Source organism: Crocodylus porosus, unplaced genomic scaffold (genome assembly GCF_001723895.1).
Source record: "Crocodylus porosus isolate Cpor-Errol unplaced genomic scaffold, CroPor_comp1, whole genome shotgun sequence".
NCBI lineage: Eukaryota > Metazoa > Chordata > Crocodylia > Crocodylidae > Crocodylus > Crocodylus porosus.
The window spans coordinates 55,757-77,981 of NW_017728905.1; the positions used below are offsets into that span (position 1 = coordinate 55,757).

A 22,225-nucleotide genomic window follows, 5' to 3' on the forward strand; every position below is an offset into this window, starting at 1 on the left:
ATGTCCACTGCTACCCCTGGGTCTAAGGATTTGGTGACCTGGTCGTAGAAGGCCACCAGGTTGGTCTGACAGGACCCGCCACTAATGAACCTGTGTTGGTTGCCCCTAAGCATAACCTCCTCCTCTGGCCCCTCGTGGACATGTGCCAGGATAACTCTCTCAAAAAGCTTACCCAGGATTGAGGTAATACTGACTGGCCTTTAGTTTCCCGGGTCCTCCTTCCTCCCTTTTTTGAAAATGGGAACCATGAGGGCCCTTTTCCAGTCCTCTGGCACCACACCAGAGCACCAAGAGTGCTCAGAAAGCCGCATTTCTAGACTCATTTCCTTTTGTCTCTCCCACCCACCTATCTCTCTGCATTCACCTCTTGTCCCTTGCCTTATACATAGATTGGAAGCTCTTTGGGCAGGGACTGTCCCTTTAGGGGTTTCTAAATAATAACCACACTCTAAGTGCATCCTTGATTGTAGTAAGCTAAAAGACAATTTCTTAATATGATATTTTGATCTCTATTATCAAGGCACTCTCGCTGGCACTCTCGCTGGCTGCTCTAAGTTGCTTAGCAGTGCAGAGAGGCTTCAATTTTCAGAAACCAAGCACCCACAAACCCGACTGAGAGCCTAGATGCTCAGCACCTTCCAAAATCTGACTCCAAGTGTCTCCTGTTGGGCACTCAGATACCAAGGCACCCAAAAGGAGAGTCTTTTTCAGAAACCACAGACATAGGCAGCTAGGACAAACTCAAACAGTAAGTCAAAAGTAGAGCCAGAAATGAAATCCAACTTTCCTGACTCCTGGTGGCTAACTCTCGTAGGCTCCTTGGAATATCCCAGCTGTAGGTCTCATGCCCTTCAACTTACATTATACATTACAAATCCACCACAAAAATGAATTAGTATGGCAGATTTTCCTGTAATTATCTGGGCTTTTGTTGCTTTTAGACTAAACTAGATCTTCCCTCTTCCTAGATAGTTTACTTACCTATGAAGCAATGCTTGGGTAAGGTGCTGAAAGATATAACATGAGGTCAAGTTTGTAACAGCTAAAACCTATGGCTCAGTAGGTCATTCCTGTCACTAATGTATTTGATCCCATGGGCCTATGTCTGATCCAACACCACTAAAAGCCACTGAAATCCACGGACTCACACAGGTGCAAGCAAGCTCAAAACAAAGCCCTTCTGGTCTAACCTATCATCTGACTTTTCCACAGACTGAGGAAAAACCTGAAAGCTCTGATAATAGTGCATCCTTCGTGGTTCATCCGGACAGTGCTGGCTATATCCAGGCCCTTCATCAGGTATACAGAAAGTTCCACCAGATACAAGTGGTTTTTGGAGTGTAAATTAAGCTTTTACGGCAGTTAACTAATAGAGACTGGGAAGAGACTTAGATGAGGGCAGGTTGTCCCAGAGCTGCCTGCTGTGGGCCACTGTCAGAGACAAGATATTGGGCTACGTAGAATGTGACCCTGATCCACTATGGTCATTGTGATGGTCCGACACATGCAGCTAGAAAGGGAGACTGCTGCAATGAGCAATGACTTTTTTCTCCATGTTAAGAATGATCATTAGCATTATTACTTAATTTATAAATTGCAAACTAGATTATTTGCCTATTTGTATTTTTATGATGTGACCCTTAGAGGTGAAAGCTTTCTAGATGTTATTGACAGGTTTTGTTTAGCATCTTTTTTCTTTGTCAGGCACTTGTAACAGCCTCTTAGGTTAAATCCAGACCGAGTAGTCGTAGGTGCTACCACCTTGGAAGCCTCTGAACCCAAACCCAGTCTCAGCAAGAGTAAGTGGAAGGGACATAGGAAAACCAGCTCATTCAGAGGTCCCAGATATTATAGTCCCAACCTATTTCAGCAAATCACTGTAGAAACCAATGTGAAAACAAACTGGAGAGGTGCAGACTCCAGAACTATCTTCTCCTAACTCAGAAATGGGGCACCTACATCAGAAGAAGGATAGCCTAAATGTTGCTGTCTGAAATATTCACAGCCCTTGCAAAGAGATGGCTTTGTTTCCCAGAACTGATACCTGCTAAGAATCATAAACTTGCCATATTGAAATCAACTGCAAACCTCCCATGGATTTCATCAGGAATTTGATTTAACCCCATATATTCATCACTATGTGGATGTGGAAGTCTGAATGGGGTCTTTAGTTCTCTGTGCTCCTTCCTTGGCAGTGTGAAGTTTATCAGTAAGATCCAGTACATTCACAGCCTGGAAGACCTGGAGCAGATCATCCCTATGGAGCATGTGCAGATTCCCGAGTGTGTCGTACAGTAAGTATTGCAGGGACCCCGCATTCAAAAGCTTGGCAACTCTGGGGTACTGCTGCCACGTCATAGCATCCCCTCACTTTGTGAGGCCAGTCCTGGCAAGGCAAAGGACTTGGATCCAAGCTGCCTGTGTGTTTAATTCTGGTTCAGACATATTTATTCTTTGGCTTGGGGCAAACCACGAGTTCCCTGCGCCAGCTATAAAATGGGGAGAATAATTGTCCTTCCCCTTTGGGACATGATAACTCTAACGTAATGTTTGTAGAGAGGGCTGGGACTGGAGAAGGGCCATCCTTTCACGCACTGAACTCCCCATTTTCATAGGATACAGATATTGTGTGTGGGCAGACCCCCAAGTTGTGTGTGCACAGGTCGGGTTCATGTATTTGTAAACATGTAGCGATTAGAAGTCATGGGAAACTCGTTTTTAACAGTAGCTCACCCAATCAGTCATGGGTTCTCAGCTTTGCAATCAGCTTCTTTGCCTGCAACGCTGGGTGGTGAGGAGGAGACCTCAGAGGTATGGAACCTGAAATGACTGTCTTTGTAAGATGAGTATGGGAAAGTTTGACAACCCCTGGAGCAGCAGGTCACTCACAGGGAAGTGAAAAAGTCTCAGGGGACTACTGTCAATGGAGACTGTTCCATTTTCTACTTCCTCTATATGCTTTTTGCTTCTGATTTTACCTAATGTGTAGAATTGACTATGGAAGGGACCAGTCAGGGAGGACTGAAACAAGGACTTGACATGGTAACTCTCCCACTAGCTTTCCACATGGCTAGGACACTATGGGACTGAGGGAGCATTTTAGTGGGACCTCTGTCCACTCAGTGGGACTCTGTCCTCCTCCACTGACAACTGATTGCTTTAGCTGAGTGACGTGTCATGGGGCAATGGGAGGGAAGTGGGCCTGGGGAACAGCTATATTCTTCAAGGGGTACAGCAGGGTTCCCATCAGAAACTCTACTAGAGCTAGCCCCTTTAGTTCCTCTTGTGGGAACACAAGCAGTCAAAGGAGAGACTTCTATTCCATCTCTGCAAGATGAGCTCCACAGAATTTAGGGAGTCATTTTCCCTCTATAATGGGGAACTGGGTGTCTTAATAAATGGATCAGCAACAGTCTTGGAAGGAAAAGTAAAGGACTCAAAGGTGTTATCAGGTGGTTATAACCCTGGACTGAACAAAACACTAGAAAATACTATACAGGAAGCTGTAGCATGGCTTGAAGGAAACTACAAACCTTCTCCACCTCCAAACATCTCTGGCAGAGGAATATTAGATCTGCTCCTGTATGTAAATCATCTTATTGAACAAATTACCTGCCAGGTTTTCTACAGAAACAAAATGCAGAACAGTGTCATACCCTTTGTATACTGTAGCTACTGCCTGCACCCTTCAAAGTAAATGAAGCATTTACTAAGAAGCAAAGTAGACAGTCCTGGCTCCACATTTACTGAAAAAGTATCTATTTTGTTGTAGATATGAAGAAGAGAGAATCAAAGCCAGGAAAGAAAGGTAAAATCAACTTTTTGGAGATGCAGAATGGGAAGTGTGGGACTCATATTATCATAAAGCCACTGCAATTTGTTTTGCTCCTGTGAAAACTTGCAAGTTATCACCATTATGTTTTTTGTGCCTTATAACCCAGCTACCTGTGGGGTGGGGTTCTGCTTTTTGTTGATCCTACAAAGGGGCAGTTAGCTGTGTTAGTCTGAGGTCAGGCAGAATTAGCCAGAAGATAGGACAGGGTTCTGATGCAGGATGCAATCGATCTACAGATATCAGTGGGATTTAAGTATATACTTAATATTTAATTTACATAAGTGGATATGTTATTGAGGCTAATGTTGCCTGCTGCTGGGCCAGTTAGGGCTGAGTGGCACCAGGCTAGCTCATCCCAGTTTCCAGGAATTCTAGGCCTTGCTTACAGAGGCTCTGATTCAACAAAGCATTTATGCATGTGCTTAACTCTAAGTATACTTGTCAGTTCATGGCTATTCAGCAAATAGAAGTCATTTGACACATCATTTTCAATGATGGAAACATCTGAGAAATCACAGGCAGCTCATAGAACAGTAGAATACATGAAATTCATCTGATCAGCAATAAAAGTGAATGATTTGCCTGGTTCTAATTGGAATACTTTTATTCCATGGCCAAAATCCAAAGCATTTCTGCCAGCCATAGCAGGAAGCAATTTTCATTATCTGGCAATATGTTTTGTGCTGAAGGATCTGTTGGAATAGGGCTATGAAGGGAATGTAATAGATGAGATTTTGTAAACACTAATTGCTGATATAAGGTGGTGCAATTCCATGAATTTCTTTGAAGCTGCAGTTGATGACCTTAATGGGGAAGCTGATCCACTTACCTAATCACATGCCCAGAATCCACAGTAACAGGCACCTTATAAATCCTCGTAAAACTAATGGTTCCTATTGACAGTAGCCATCAAGAATGGTTTCCCCAGTTTCGCCTACACTTGTCTTCCCAACTAGAAAAGGAGTCAAACTGTTTTCAGTGCCACCTAAAAGAGGGCTAGGGGAAATCAGTTGTTCGCAGCTATTGTCAAGAAGGAACCAGAGTAGAAGGGCCCTGTTACAGTAATAAGGCAATTGAAAAACTGATGAGTATTTCTAAAAGTTATGTTGATACGCTCCTAAATAGAAGTCTACTTACCTCTCAGGGCTCATCTATTCTCAATTATACCACTTAACCTATACCTCTGCAATCAAAGTGATGCAACCACGCCTCTGCCACCACAGTTTGAAGGCATTAATATCAGTAAAGTTTATTCCTGTACAGAAGAGGGAATAAGCATACTCCAGTATAAAACATCTTTACAACTGGTATAATCACATCCACAACTAGTGATTTAACCCCTTTAATGAAGATTGTACCCAAAACAAAGTAGTTATGACAGTACAAAACTATATATAGATCGGGGATTGGGGTCAGAGTCTATCATTGTCATTGAGCAGGACCTGGAAGAAATGCCATTGACTCATGGGCTGGGTCCAGACATGCAGACATGTATGGTTGTGGTGCCACAAACCACATGCCCAGCACGTTAAAATGTGCCCATCACGGGGGCAAAATTTGCTACTAGGAAATCCCAGTAGCAAAAAAAAGCAACATGTGCCATAGGAGCATGCACCAGCAGACACAGAGGCTCAGTCAGAGTGTCTCCCCTCCTCTAAGTCCACCCCAGGTCCTCCAATATGCTGGGAGCTGGGAGGAGTGGGGAAATGACAGTTTCCTCTACACCAAAGCCCATGTGCAGGGGCGTGCACAGAGGTAAAATGTAGCGCACAAATCTGCTATTTTTTTTGCCACTGCAAGCACCTGCCCCTGCTTGTGGGGATGTGCCCATGGGGTGAAATCTTGGCCCCACTGAAGTCATTGCAAAATTCCCATTAGGGTCAGAATTTCACCCACAGAGTAAAAAGCTATTCAGCAAAAGTAAAACTACCAGAATCCAGTTCCATGCTATTAGAAGTCATTTAGAAGTGTTCATGTAAATTGCTAAAAGCCAGTCAAACAAAAAAATATAAGATCCTCTGTAGCTCAAGAACATCAACATAAAAGTTGACTGAATAACAGTGTGAACAACTTCATGGGAACAAGGATGACTCACCTGAGTAGAGGCTGCAATATCAGGATCATAATAAGCCCTTTACATCTTTAAAATCATTCCCAAGTGATTAACCTATAATATGCATGGGGTAGTGCAACAGTTTGAATCTACAAATTTTCATAGCTTTTAGGCCAAAATGGATCAGCAACTGTCACCTAGTAATTAATTTCTGTAGCAAGCTCTTAACTGCTCTTTAGCTATAGTATCTGTTTTAGAATAACATCCAAGCTTGATGGAAAGGCTGATTAATTCTATGCAGTAGATTTCAAATATAATTTCTCCTTACAGAGCAGAAGAGAAACAAGACATGGCAGAAAAAGAAAGGTAAATATCCCATAGTTGATGGTAAGCTGCATGTGCTTACAATATCCCTTGGGAATCCTAGCTCCTACATGAATAATTAATAATTATCAGTTTTTTTCCGTTGAAAATTGCTCTAAGGGTCCTGGTAGCATCTGGAAATATTTTTATATGAACCACAGGGAAAAAAGTCCTGCTAGGAAATAAAAAAGTCTTCAAAAAAGAAAAAAGAAAAAGGAAAAAAAAGAAGTGAATGCCATTTAGCCATCTAACTGAGCTCTGACAACCTATCAAAGCAGATCAGTCTCCTGTTGGCATAACCAACACCGCTTCTGTGCAGCAAGTCACAAATTGCTGCTATTAATCCCCTCTTCAGTGGATGAGCTTGCTCAGTCAGCTGAGTTCATTGAGCCACAATAAAAGTCCAGTGTGTCCTGAGTCACTGGAATGAAGGAGCTCCAGGAGAGAGAAATATGTGACTCATGTAGGGACTTGTAAACCAAAGGATGTAAAATGAGAGCCAGGGAATGTTATCGTCAGAACCAGGGACTGTTATTCTGAGGGACCAGGAGGAGATGTAGTGAAAAAAGAAGACAATTAGATTTTCTAATGGGGAAATGAGAAGTTTGGGGTTTTCTTTTAAAAGTATAGACACATTTGATATTGCAGTGACCGCACCAAATGAAATGAAACAGGGTCTATCTTCCATAAATCAGGACATAGTCTCTTGTGTGTGGATGTATCAAACAGGAAGCTGATTCTAATCTTACTCTTAGCCCAGAAATAATATATGAGAGGAAGGAAATTTTACAAAATCTTGTTGCATCACTGCCACTAAATTACTATTCTTTCTAAGATTGAAAGCAGTTTTTTTTTTCTGTCTGGGACTTGCACCGTGTGTTTCCCCCTCACATTTATGCCAGGAGAAGCCTGTAGATCAGTCTGAATGTTTGTAAGTGCATGCAGCAATGTTCTGGAAACAAGAACCTGCAGAAACTTAATATTGTTCTCAGGTGCCACTATTATCAGAAGGTCCCAAGATGTCAAGATGGTTCAGGTATTTGAAATTCTCAAAGTTATCAGTATCTGTGTCACAGAGTTGGTCGCGGGGGTGAAACTAACTCTTGTTTTGGGGACTACCATGTTCTACACATGTCCCTATGATGCCTTTGTTACTGCGCCATCATATAGTACTTCCTTTTGGAAGTACTAAATGATGGTGCGGTAACAACCCATACTGCACCATGCATGCAGCACATGGTTATTTTTAGCTACTACATTGCCATAGCAACACGCTATAATGAGGGAGCACGCTGCTACGGCAACGTAGCATCATGTGCAGACGCACCCACTGAGAGTGAATTTAGAATATATTGATCAGCTTGATCTTACTCTGTTTTTAGTTTTATCTGTCAAAATGAATTCATGGCAAAGCTCTTCAACTTTCTAAGGCTATGGAAAAAAAACATTTGATCAGGGAACGGAGCCAAAAAACCCCAGTCATCAAACAGACAGTTCTCCTGATATTGTGCTGCAATGTTGCATCGTGATATTGCATCAGCATATTCAGAAGACTCAGTTTTCCTGTCTGGTGTATCTGGGCAATTCCTTTGATCTCCTGGTATAAATAGAAGCCAAATGTGTTCTTATATCATCACATATGAATGCAAAGCTATAGGAAATGCCAAAATGTACTCCAGGCATGAGGTCTTGCCATTATGGGAAACAATGAGTGCAATTTTCCTTTAAAAAGTTAGAGCCTGTTAGCTGTGATGCTGTTGAACACAATCTCTCCCTTCTAGTCTCTCCTTTTATTGCTGAGAGGAAATGGTGGATGCTTTTCTATTCTTCCCCAGAGTAAGAGGAACATTGATCAAATGCATGAGATTCTACTTGATCTGCCTGTGTTGCTCCAAAGAATTACATCAAGTTCAATGGATATAAGTTGAGGATGAATGGTTTATGGTGAAGATATGCTTATTCATGTTAATGTCTGTCTCCCTAGCAGGCCTGTGCCTCCCACAGAGGATCAGGAAACCAGGTTGGATGAATACCTGTTTCTACTGTCACTACCCTCATACAGTCGCATTTGTAACTATGCTAGTTGAGTGAATCACTAGACTGGATCAGATGTATGAAGCATCTTTTTTCAGAATCCAGTAGCAAGCACCAGATGTTTCAAAGGAAGGCTTAAGAACCCTACACCTGGCAGATGGGGAACAATCTTCTCACACAGAGATCAGAATGAGATCTTCTAGTTAGAAACTGGCTCCAACAAATGGGGTTTAACAGCCCTTCCAAAGTTTTTGTTCTCATTAATTGTCATACACTCCCTGTGAAACAAAAGATCTTGGGTCCAGTCTGGCTCTAGTTGATTTAGCAGACTTCTTCTCTAGGGATTAAGCCACAAGTGTACTGATCTTCACCAGGTTTACCAAATAGCAGGGGATTTTTGTTTCCTTTTTTTTGTGTTTTCTATTTCCGAAGCCTAGAAACAAATATTCTTGACGGAATTTAAATAGCAGAGAAGTGAGGGGTCAGTGAGGAAGGGCTGGCTTTAGAATTAACAAGTCCCTGAACTACTGGATGGAGAAACTGGACTTTGGTAAGTTATCTTATGCAGAATAAAAGTATGTATGTGAGATCTGAAGAATGGTAAACCAAGGAGATGTTTACTCCCCAAAGAACGTGTCAGTCAGTAAGAGTATGCAACCCTTAGTCAGGTAACTAAAGCATTATCATCAGTGGAACCACCTGCAAGAATAAGGAGTGATCAAGTGAGTAAAAATTAGCAATATTCAATTTGCAATTCTTATTGGGATAAAATTCAGATTAAAGTAAACCAAGGCTTTGACCAACTATTGGTGCCTGGACATGGATCTTTGTGTTTTTAGCTTGCAGAATGTTGTAAAGCACTCAACTCATGCATACCCATTTTGTTAGATTCTTAGCTATGGATTTTAAGGCATCAGATTTATTCTAATTTGTTTACTAAAAATAATCCTCTCTCTCTCTTCCCTCTTAGTATGTCATGAACTGAAGTAATGAGGAATGAATGGAAGGAAAGAATGACACAGCTGGACAGTCACCCACTGTAAATGCCCTTCCTGGTATAAGATCTCGTCACCATCTCATTCTGAACCCTGTAAGATCAAGGAGCCTGGCCCATGTCTCATAGATGCAAATTCCTTTGAAGCTTTTGAAAAAAAAGATATATATATATAAAAAAAAGAATAATCCAATAATAGCACTTTCCAGGACAGGCTCCAACCTTGTTTCAGTGATGGTCTGTGGAGAGATATAAGTAGTGCAAATATATACAATATTTCCTCTGAGAAAGTAAACAACACCTCATAGTCCATCACAGCCACCAGCCCAAACAAAGAGATATATTTTTTTTTAATTATAAATCCCTTCTTTAACTTGCTGCTGGCCGGCACTGTAATTTTTTGCTTTCAATTGCACATCAGTTTCCTCCTTATAGATATTACAATGGCCATTGCTCTAGGTGTTAACAAACATAGGATATGAGAAGAGTGAGTTTTCCACCTTTTCAAATACAGTGTATGTTTCATCCAGTCAATACTGAGGATCCACCAATCTTTGGCCTTCTTGCTCCCAAAATTCCAAGATCCGCGAAGTCGGGGCACCGAGATTTCTTGGTGGTCATCTCACGGGCTAAGTCCTAGTGAAACTTACCTAATGATGAAATGCCATGATGTTTAATTTGTCCTGTTCCTCTTCATAAGACACTCTGATGAAGACTAACTCTGAAAGAAGGCTGCGGTATTTTGGATGCCAGCCTTTTTTATAAGCACCTTCCATACCAAGGCATAAAAAGATCTGTTCTTAAGAAGGTGTCTTATGGACAGGAAAGATTTTCATATCTTCTCTTTACAGAACTTTCATGACACGGGACAATCATTCACTATTTATACCTCCTACTGCAGAGACAAGCTGCTAAATATTTGAAATTTTCCCACATTCTCTTCCTGGTTGGTGAAGGTAAAGAGTGGAAAGAGTGACTAGAACAAGCTCAGGTTGAGACTGTTGCAAATACAAAGGTAGGGAATTGTATCCGGGTTCAGGCACTCAGCTATCAAAGGATGATGATATGATATTAAGACTTTAAAAAACATGAGGATTTTTGAGCAGAGGAGAGAAGAATTTGAACAAGCATAAAAGCCTAGCAGTGTCACTTGCAAGCCCCTGTCTCCATCCAGGGCCACCCTATGCAAACAGTCTCACATGTGCACAGGGCACAAACTCCCCTTATGGAGTTGTGCAGTTGAAGAATTATCTGCCGATTTCAACAGTCAAGAGAGATTTTGTAACTGGAGCCCCAGACAGATCTTTGTACAGGGCCCTAACAGTCAAGCTGTTCATGACCACTTGAAAGTAATGCTCTTTTACTTTGCTGTGAAATCCCACAAGAGGGCAATACTGGCAAAGCAAGATTTTCTAAACCTAGGGATCTGCTTTCTGTAAAGTGCAGAGTTTTGATTTTTAGTCTTTTCTACACTTAACAGCGGCATAGCAGACAGAACCTTGTTTTTTTAACGCTACAAAGGAGTACAAAGTATGCTGGCTAACATTATTCTTGCCGATTTTCTTTTCTTCTCATTTTCTGCATGTTTGTCCCATATTGCAGGTGGAGGAATTTCAGTGGGACACATGACTCTTAAGTCATGGTTTTATTTACTGAGCAGACCTATGCATGGAAAGAGAGTGTTATATTAATATCATTAACCACTGACACAGAAGACCACATATCTTCATTTTCGGATTACATTAAAAATAAGCGCAAAAACAAGCACTCATGAATCACAAGGCCTCTTATTCTTAGCCAGCTGCTGGCTGTGGGGATTGGATTTTTATGTTACATGCAAAAGAAGCAGCACTTCAATTTTTTGGAGTTTAGTTTAAGATAAAAGGAACATTTTACTAAAAATGTTACATTCCCAAAATATTGGCAGTCACCCTCTTTCAAGACAAGCAGTCAGAACTTTTAAAACATGTAAGTGTAAATCTCTTCCAAAAGACGTGTGACCTGTCTCTCATGTGCTCTCACAAACGGAATGCTCCAAAACCTACAGAAGTCAATAGAAAAGCTCCCATTGAATCCAGGGACTTTGACTTGGGTTTAAAATGAACAGTTACAGATCCTGCTCTAGTACAGAAGATGGGAAACTCCCACTGGGAATTCACAAACTTAGACTTTCCTTCTCATTTTGAGAAACTTTTTTTCTGCATTTTGATGGAAGTCATGTGCTTTGCTTTCTGCAAAAGAATGCAATAAACTGTATGATATTGGATGCTGGGAGAGAGTTGTAAAGTCATATAGTGAACAATATGATAGTATATTTAAGAAGTGTTTGAAAAAACAACCCCCAAAACCTCTTTTGTGCCTATAGTAGCTACATGTTTTAGCAAAGATGTCCACAATGCCCCCATCTCTGGAATAACACTGTTCTGAACTAAATCCTACTGGGAAAAAGAACACAGATTTATCTTCAGTCTTGGGACCTTAAGACATAAAACATTTTGTGATAATGGACAGCAGCAATAGTAGGTGAACTTTCTTAAGAAAAACACGTCACCATTGATCTTAGTCTTAACAGAGCAACCACAGAATGAATGGGCCTGGAAACTGAAGTACAAGTGTTTTTTAGAGTAATTCCAATGAAGACCTCAACAGTTTCATTTAAACATGCAGGAAATGCTATTATTTAAAGTGGAGAATGTCAACTTGAATACTTTTAAAAAATATTTTTCCCAAAATTTGCACTTTCTAAAATAGCATTCTTTAAACAGTATACTGGATTAAAAAATAAATAAAAAAATGGGAGCAGAGACTTTCTGCTCCCCAACTGCTATCTATAAGTCTTTTCAGCATAGGTGAAATACAGGTGAAAAGATGAAATTGGCAATACAAAAATACCAAATGTATCATTAACTTCTTTCAATCACAGTGCTTTTATATGTTACTTGAAACCATAGTAACAAATTTTTCAGATAAAAACACAACGTTCTAATTGGCAGGATCCTTTTAATAAGATATGTGCGTTATTGACAGCCTTGTACCAAGTTTAAAAACAAGTATCAGACCAATAGATGGTAAATACCACATCAGAAAGTGAGTTGCGTCTTTAGAAAAACATTCAGCTCTCTCTGAGGGCAATAGAAAGACTCTTTCGCACAGAGTTGTATGCGGACCTTCAAAGAAGAGTGGCTGGCAACATTTCAGAGAATGCAGGTAACTGATATAACGGTAGAGGTCTGGAGTCCTCAACCTGTGGTTTTAAAACTATAACAAAATATAAAAGTAATAACATATCAAGGATTGTCATTAACCTGGACAACAATACTTAAGAGGTCAAAGACATTTAACACATATGTGCTCAGAACATAATTAAGACATCTGGGTGTCTGTTATAACTGCCCAAAGTGTCACATGTGATCTCCTAACTGCACTTCAGAAACATGATGGCATCAAACGATTCAACTGCCCCTACTGATATTATGTGTATTTGTTGTGAATTACTTCTGTGTATCTCTCTGAAGTTCAAATATTGTTCATTAGTGGAGAAAATAACATATTTTAATAACATTTGAACATTTTTATTTCAGATAGTTTTAATTTCCAATCCAAAATGAACCTTTCATTTTAAAAAAGGCTATGTCTGAATATGAGGCTGCCTTCCATAACGCAAACTGAAAAGGAGGCAAATTCCTTGTTGTTACCCTTAACAGACCTGACAGTGGCGACTTTAAGGCCTTGTCTGCACTTGAAAGGGTTAGGCTGAATAACTTGGCAAACCTTCCTAGGGTATCTGCAGTTTGACCAGTTCCCCAAACAAAATAAGTTATACCAGCAAAAGCACCTCTCTGCTGATATAACTGCATTTATACTAAGGTTTTGCCAGTAATAAAGAGTTAAATTTAAATTAAATGTTAAATTAAAATAAATCACACCCCTTTAGAAACATTACTACATGAGTAAGAGCTTCTAGTGTAGACCAAGCTTTCTTCCTGCCTCATAAAAATACCTCTGAACAGTAGGCTTTTTTACATGAATGCACTGTATTGTCTGAATAGTAAGTATCAAATTGCTTCCCTGGATGAGGATAGTCAGACACTGCCACTCACATGAATTTTTCAGTTCTACTACTGATTCCAGATATAGGGAAATTTTATGTGAGGGAAAGTTTTATCACATATCTGTGCTATCATGTCTATGGACAATACTATATTCTGCTCACAGCCTGTTAATGGTTTTACATTACATAGAGGATAGAACATAAACAGAAAAATCAGATTCTCTCCTATACAGACATAATTAAAGAACAGAGTGTGAATCATTCAAATTCAGTATTGAGGTATTTGTGCATACTCCCTAAAGATCTTCTCTAAAGTTCATTAAAGTCGATAGGAGTCTTCCCTTTGTCTTCAATGGACTTTTTCTTTGCTTAACAGCTTAAGTGACTTCTCTCCAATCTCCTTATCCATCTGTTACATTCAACTGAAAGCCCTACAAATCAATAGAACAATAAAGTAGGGTTAATTGGCCCATCCTTTTGAAATGCAGATACTTTTTGCCGAGCTTTTCCTGCAATTAACAAGTTTATGAAATCAAAATACTTTGTTCTGGAACAGTTGGGGAATACCCACATTTGGAACAGTCACCTAATTTTTATTTATTTTATTCCACAAGGCACAGGAAATGAAACTGGCAGACAGTGCAGTCTAATCAAGTTGAATAATTAATTATATTCCTTCTGTATAGTAGTACTGTGTAAATTTGAGTGGACATTTAGAACATACCTCATGACAATTTTTTCCATCTACTTTTTTCCAAAGACTGTTTGTTTACAGATGTGTCTACATATTTATGAGAAAAACAGTATTTCTAAGTGTTAAGGTCTTTAAAAGCAACACCTATATTCTACATTTTTGGTGATGGGAAGAGATAATATAGCAATGATTTCTTTAAACTGATATTGGCATGACAACAGGGGACATGCAAGCAAGATAGCTTAAAAATGTAAACATGATTTTTTTTTTGTATTTCCTTACTGACAGGTAGTCAAAAAGTCAGCATGCTACTGTTAAAGTGAATTTTGAAAAATCACAATAATATAACATAACCTCAGTTTTTTTCCTTTGCATCAGGCCCTCCAACCCACACCTACATGTAAAAATGTGTGAACTGTCATTTTTTTAAAGTGTTTGTATTTAGGTAGTTTATGCTAGAAGATCTAGATTGCTGCTGTGTATTCTTATTTTTTGCTTTGTATTATGCGATAAATATCTGTGGGTAGTCAATTAAAAACAGGCTGACACTTAAATATTTTGTTTCCATTCAATTTAATTCTTACAACTTTTGTTTAGAATAGAATCTTACATGAAAATAAAAATCAGATGGGAATATTTTAGTGCACTTTGATGAAGGAAGGGCCATAAATCACAAAGGGCCAGATAAGTCATTCTGATACTGCAAGCTGCATTACTCAAAATGCTTTTCCTAAATATAGTATCAATATTATTTTTGTATTTGTCCCTGCATATTTTGATTCAGAGGCGATTCATGGAACAACTGCTTTCTGTGAAGAACCGTACTGTCCCACATGACACCTGTTCTTTCCATGTTTCAGTTATTGTTTAATTGCCAGAACTTGTTCAGTAGTCAGTCCCAGTATATTCCGTTACAAATCAACCTTTAAGGGATATATCTGAGATGACAGGATACTAATTGAATAAGAAAAAAGACATTTGCATATCTCAAGTAATAAGTCTGAATGCAAACATACATTAATACAGTGGGGACCAACTTTTTTGGCATGCATATCACAAGATAAGTCCTATACTGCCCCTGAGAACCTCTCCAATCTCCTTTCTCTGCCCAATCTGTTGCTGCTTTCTGCCCTGTGCTCCCTGCCTGATTCATTACTCTGCTTTCTGCCCTATCTGCTGCTGTGTTTCTGTTCCCTCCCTGATATGCTGCATGTCACCTGTGGGATGCATGCCACAGGTTAACCGGTGTTAACCCCTGTGTTAGTATAATACCATATAATACTACCAAATACCAGTAAGAATTGTTAGAATACCAAATATTTTAGGCTATATGTCCTGAAAAAATTACCATAAAACTCACAAAATTTGATCTGAGTATAAACTATCAACACCATATTTGAGTTGCAACTGGGAGCAGATTTTGGCCTTCTTTATTATATTGATCTAAAGAGCATCAATCACTATAACAACGATCTATGACAAATTTCTTTTTGTGAAGTTTTCTTATCTTGTACAGTTCTTAAATATATTACTATGGAAATAATTAGTACAGGTAGATGGAATACTGTGTTTCAAGCTTGGCATTATAAATCTAAAACCAAGCTGATGTTTGAAAAATGATTTTATGTACCCTGCCAGTTTTTGCAACTATAAGCTAGTTGGGGTAAAGCTACATAGCATACTGTAAGCTCTGAAATTTAATTGGCTAAAACAAAAGCATTACCTCAATTGCAGGGTCACATGTTGCATTTGGTTATGAATGAAGCTTCTAAAATATTTCAAGTGGTCTTTTATCCATTTGCCACTTACATTGCTGTTTTGTCATCAGAAATATTTGGGTCAGTAATGATAAAAAAAGAAGGCGGAGAATCTTGGCTAAGGCTTGTCAAAACATACCTCCTAGCCAGAAGAAACGTGATCCGTGCAACAGATAAAGTTCATAAATTCCCCATGTTATGATTACACAGTACAACTGAAATAGGATTAACTGCTACCCTGCTGAAGAAACCAAGTGTCACAATCACAAGACAAGATGTCCTTTCTGAAAAGAAAATACATGATTTGATCAGTCTTTGCTGTATTTTTCCATAAGCTTTAGTGTTTTCTTCCATCTAAGTGCTTGCTTTTGTAAGTTTATGTTGTTATTATCATGTAGTATTTGTTAAGCACTAACTATATTCTGTGGACCAGAAATAAAAAGAAGGCAGCCACAGTGACAGAAAGCACGCAATCTAAAAGACAGAGAGGATAAAAATGCACTGTACTTCCAGAATCTTTGAGATAATATTAAGGTTTTACTATGATTTAGGGGGATTAGACTGTTGGTAACACCTTTTAATTTACAAGTATCATATTTTCCATTAGAGCACAAGTGCAGGCTATCATGCCTTAAATGAAATGTTAATTCAGTTATTGTAAAATACCAAATTCTAATGATAAAAAATCAGCAATGGAAATCAGTTTCAGTTCTCCCATAATCGATGCTTTAAAAAGCACTAGAAATGAAAGTGCAGGGAACAGTTCTCAGGACATGGGACAGACTGGGGATCAGATGCAGATTAGTCATCCGGGCATTGATATTTATTTCACCTATATATATTTCACCCCACAAAAGTCACTTATTGTGGTTTGCCTTCCATCTATCTGGAGAGAGCACTGAGCAAGACATACACATGCCAGTCCTCTGCTGAAGGTATTAATGAGATGTACAAGGATGATACTTCCTATTAAAGCTCAATCCAATTCTGCTACCATTAACACAGTTGGTCTGTAGGACAAATTCTGCTCACTTTCCTAACAGAAAGAGGCTCTAGGAAACACGGAAGTCGTGTCCTCAAAAATGTGTAACTAAGCATTCTATAAATTAGGTCGCATAAAGCATTAACTGAAACTTCTAAAATGTCAGATGACCTACCAGAGATTTTGCAACCTCTTATTCCTCAATTCCCACAAAAGAGGAGGAGGAAAAAAATAAACTCCAACTACCATTTCTTCACCAATATTATAGGCAAATATAGTTTATTAAGTTCATTCCTGAATGAAGCAACATGGAACTGAGGATGTACGTTATTGTATGTTATTGCCACACACACTCATAATCTAAGATACTCAGTGGAGACCAGGAGTAAAGAAAGGCCTCTTCAACTCTAAGGAAAAGTATAGTAAAGCAAGTGGAGGAAAGGAAAAGTATATCATAAAGCATTTTATTTATTTTTCATGCATCACACAGGAACTTATGACTTGGATCATTTGGCTTGTCACCTAAGGTTACTTCTGTGGGATATTCAGAGCAGGCTCAAGAATCTTCTTTAGTGGCTTCCACTATCTGGGAAAAGGACAAGATGAGCAACCAAATTAAATGAGCATTTGGGGAAGAGCAGTTCTGCTTTTGATTTAAAAGCTTCACCCATCAGAACTATTATTGTTCTTATGGTACGCTTCCACAAAATAACCAAAAACAAATCCTAATTTAATTGTGTTAGGAAGCTTTGATAGAACCTTGTTCATTCCCTAAGTGATGTCTTATACTGCAGGTAGGAGTCAGATTCTGAACTGAAGTGTGAGAAGGAATGAGTCGTATTCTGCATCACAAAGGTCAGTGGATATGAAGAGATGGACTATCTTGGGTAAATGATATAATCACTGTGCCATGAACATTAAACTGGCTTGCACCAGGTTATCTCATTGGAATTCTTAACAAGGAAGATTAATCTTAATTATCAGTGAATATTACTAATCATCAAATAAATGTAAAGAGCAGGAACATAATCCTTATCTATCTTTGATAGGGGTTGATGAGTGGCATTTGTAATGGTAAAGTGTTAAGAAAAAGAACATATCTTTTTCATTCCTGTGCCTACATAAAGTTAAGTTTCAGATGACTGAACAAATGATGAATCGTTGAGAAATGTAACTAGAGATGTGAATGTCTTGCATTGATATATCATTGTGAGTTGAGTTAAACCTTGCTAAAAAAGGTAAGTGTAACTGCCACTTTTCACATAAGATACTTGTAGTCAATCACTGAGCTCATGAAAGCAGGTAGCCAGAATGATTGGGGGCTTTCAACAAAAGATAGGGGCAAGGCCCCCACCCCAAAAAACCCCCTATAGATGAGACTACTCAGGAACTGGAACTATATGGGTTGATGTTTTGCTAAGTAATTGTGTTGAATACCAGTATATACCAGAGAGGAGAGACACAAAAGCAACAGCACAGAAACAGACCAAGGAAAAGCCAAATACAGCCACAGAAGCACTGGTGGCGTGGCGCTAGAGCAGTGGTTCTCAATAAGGTGCCCTTTGTTAAACTCAAATGACCCCTCTGAAATGCCAGCTTATTTTTCACTGGTTTCCTGACTACAGACTAAATAACAGAACATTTCTATTGCAAAGAACTCAGAGACCATTATAGATCAGAATTTTTTTAATACTATGTATTTCTACTTGAAATTTCTGGGTTCATCTTGTGAATCATGTCTGCACACCTAACAGTGCTAACATTGCGTGGCAACCTGCAGCACCTTTGAAAGGATCTCAAAGCACCCCAGGGTGCTGTTACACCCTGGTTGAGAATCACTGGTCTAGAGGAAGAGTTTTTAAGTTGGGTGCTGAATGGACAAGGCCTACAGCTGAAAGCAAGAAAACATATAAACCCATTCACAAATTTACCACGTAGAATATCTGCTTCCATCACTCCCCTTGGGAAGATTTTTTTCAAAACCTTATGCCTCTGATACAAAACTTCTTCCTGTTTGCAGCCTACCTGTTTCCAGAGCCAGTTCATACTGTTGCAGTAATGGCTTTGACTTCAGTCCCTGGAGGGTATAAAATAATCTGTCAACCAGCACATATGCTGTCAAGTCTGTTGCTAGTACCAGCAGATACTACAGAACTTCCAGGAGACACTGGGTACATCTACACACATGGGCGACTGGTGCCTCCAGAGTTTGGTGGGTCACCCACAGAAGCTGGTGGTGGCAGCGGTAGTAGGGAACAGCTGGCGAGCACCTGCAGAAGCTGGCAGCGGCAGCAGGGACAGGGCTGGCGAGCACCCATGGAAGCTGCTAGCAGCGTCAGTGGTGGAGATGGGGCTGGCGAGCACCCGCAGAAGCTGCTGGCGGTGTTGGCAGTGGGGACGGCCCTGTCAGGGGGGGCACATGCCCCCCCCTGTGCTCTCCCTACCAGTTGCCTAGGTCTACACGTGTGCTTTACTGCAGTTGATTTACTTAGTTCTACAGTAAAGCATCACTGTCTACATGGATGCCCATATTAGAGTGCAGTAAATTAATTAATTGCGCTGTAGGAGAGTACTGTCCAGGACAAGTACTATCTGACAGAGAAGTAATTTAAGCTGCTGCAACACACATGTAGATAGTGACAGGGGCTGGCTGGGGCACAAGGGTGCTACAGTACAGGGGATGCCTGCTAACCAGCCAGTCCCTCAACCAAGTGACACCAGCACCCGAAACCTGGGGCTGACCCTGAGCCTGCTCCCAGCCTGGGGTTGCTCCACACTGGCTCAGACTGCTGCAGTCCTGGGCATACATGTGTATGCTGCACCCAGGAGCCACTGACTTCAGTACAGACTGTGCAGGAGTTTATTGCTCCATGCTAATTGAATGTGTCGATCACAGAATCATAGAAAATGGAGATTGGAAGGGACCTCAGGAGGTCACATTTAATCCAAACCCCTGCTCAAAACAGGACCATCCCCAACAAGATCACCCCAGCCAAAGCTTTGTCTAGACAGGTTTTGAAAACCTGCAAGGATGAAGCTTCTAGCACCCCTATGGGTAACCTATTCCAGTGTTTTACTATCCTCCTAGTGAGGAAATTATTCCTAATATCTAACCTAAACATCCCTTGCTGCAACTTGAGACTGTTGCTCCTTGTTCTGACAACACTGAGAACAGTCCAGCTCCATCCTCTTTCAAACCCCCCTTCAGGTAGGTAAAGGCTGCTATTAAATCCCCCTCAGTTTCCTCTTCTCTAAACTAAATAAGCCCAGCTCCCTCAGTCTTTCCTCATAATTCATGTCCCCCAGCCCCCTCATCATTTTTGTCACCTGCTGCTGGATTCTCTAATTTGTCCACATCCTTTCTGTAGTGGGGGGCCCAAAACTGGACACAGTACTCCAGATGTGGCCTCACTAGTGCAGAATAGAGGGGAATAACCACTTCCCTTGACCTATTGGCAACACTCTTACCAATGCAGCCCAGGATGCCATTAGCCTTCTTGGCAACGAGGGCATACTGCTGCCTCATGTCCATCTTATTGTCCACTGTCACCTCCAGGTCCTTGTCTGCAGAGCTGCTGCCCAGCCAGGTGCCTCCAGCCTGTCCCGGTACATGGGATTGGTCTGTCCTGAGTGCAGGACTTTGCACTTGTCCTTGTTGAACCTCATGAGATTCCTTTTGGCCCAATCATCCAATTTGTCTAGGTCACTCTGAATCCTATCCCTGCCCTCCAGTGTATCTACTACTCCCCCCAGCTTGGTGTCATCCGTGAACTGGCTGAGGGTGCACTCTGTGCCATCTTCTAGGTCACTGATGAAGATATTGAACAAAACCAGCCATAGGACTGACCCCTGGGGCACTCTATTTGATACCAGCTGCCAACTAGACATTGGGCCATTGATTACCACCCTCCAAGCCTGATGCTCCAGCTAGTTTTCTATCCACCCTACAGTCTATTCATCCAGCCCATACTTCCTCGGCTTGCCTGTGAGAATGTTGTGGGAGACCATATCAAAAGGCTTGCTAAAATCAAGGTACACCACATTCACAGGTCTCCCCACACCCACAGAGCTGGTCATCACATCATAAAGGCAATCAGGTTGATCGGGCATGGCTTGCCCCTGGTGAACCCATCCTGACTGTTCCTAATCACCTTTTTCTTCTCCAAGTGCTTAGAAATGGATTGCTTGTGGACCTGCTCCATGATTTTTCCAGGGACTGAGGTGAGACTGACTGGTCTGTAGTTCCCTGGATCCCTCTTTTGCCTTTTATTAAATATGGGCACTATGTTTGGCCTTCCCCAATCATCTGGGACTGCTCCTGATCACCATGAGTTTTCAAAGATGATGGCCAATGGCTCTGCAGTCACATCAGTCAACTCCCTCAGCACCCTTGGTGCATCCCATCTGACCTGAAGGACTTGTACACATCCAGCTTTTTTAAGCAGTCTCTAACCTGTTCTTTCACCACTGTTGGCTGCTCACCTCCTCCCCAAACTGTGCTGCCTGGTACAGTAGTCTAGAAGCTGACCTTGCCCTTGAAGACTGAGGCAAAAAAGGCATTGAGCACTTCAGCCTTTTCTGCATCCTGTCAAAGTTGCTTCCCCCCATTCAGTAATGGACCCACACTTTCCCTGATTGTCCTTTTGCTATCAACACACTTGTAGAAACCCTTCTTGTTGCCCTTCACATCCCTTTCTAGCTGCAACTCCAGTTGCACTTTGGCCCTCCTGACTTCATCCCTGCATGCCTGAGCAATGCTCTATATTCTTCCCTAGTTATCTAAGTTTCCACTTCTTATAAGCTTCCTTTTTGTGATTTAGTTTACTGACGAGTTCCCTGCTAAGCCTAGCTGGCCTTCTGCCATACTTGCTAGTCTGCCTGCGCATCAGAATAGTTTGCTCCTGCACTCTCTTTAAGTCTTCTTTGAAGCACAGCCAATTTTCCTGGCCTCCTCTCCCCCTCAGTCTGGCTTCCCAGGGGATTCTGCCCATGAGTTCCTGAAGCAAGTTGAAGTCTGCTTTTCTGAAGTCCAGGGTCCTTACTCTGCTGCTCTCCATCCTTCCTTTCCTCAGGATCCTGAACTCAATCATCTCATGGTCACTGATGCCCAAGGAGCCATCCACTTCTACATCCCCCACCTGCTTGTGAGCAGCAGGTCAAGAAGAGCACAGCCCCTAGTTGGCCACTCCAGCACTTGTACCAGGAAGTTGACCCCAGTACTCTCCAAAAACTTCTTGGATCACATGTGCACTGCTGTATTGCCCTCCCAGCAGATGTCAGGGTGACTGAAGTTCCCCATAAGAACCAGGGGGTGTGATCAGGAACCTTCCACTTGTTGTCTGAAGAAAGTCTCATCCACCACTTCCACAGACCCCCACCACCATGACATCACCCTTGTTGCTCCCCCCTCTGACCCTAACCCAGAGACTTTCAACAGGCCTATGTGCAGCCAGCTTCATACT

At 40.9% G+C, this 22,225-nt stretch overlaps 1 protein-coding gene across 2 annotated transcripts in view; it reads left to right on the forward strand.

The window, feature by feature from the left end:
- The window catches only part of ATCAY (ATCAY, caytaxin), a 29,774-nt gene extending 15,196 nt beyond the window's left edge, over positions 1 to 14,578 (forward strand). Inside the window, exons 8-14 of one of the 2 annotated variants that reach the window (XM_019556970.1) lie at positions 1,213 to 1,299; positions 2,196 to 2,294; positions 3,773 to 3,808; positions 6,219 to 6,254; positions 7,244 to 7,287; positions 8,236 to 8,271; positions 9,256 to 14,578. In XM_019556970.1, coding sequence (XP_019412515.1) covers positions 1,213 to 1,299; positions 2,196 to 2,294; positions 3,773 to 3,808; positions 6,219 to 6,254; positions 7,244 to 7,287; positions 8,236 to 8,271; positions 9,256 to 9,275 — 358 coding nt within the window. In that variant the 3' untranslated portion in view covers positions 9,276 to 14,578. The remainder of the gene's footprint in view (positions 1 to 1,212; positions 1,300 to 2,195; positions 2,295 to 3,772; positions 3,809 to 6,218; positions 6,255 to 7,243; positions 7,288 to 8,235; positions 8,272 to 9,255) is intronic. The other variant, XM_019556969.1, reaches the window with a different exon arrangement.
- The last annotated feature ends 7,647 nt before the right edge of the window (positions 14,579 to 22,225 follow it).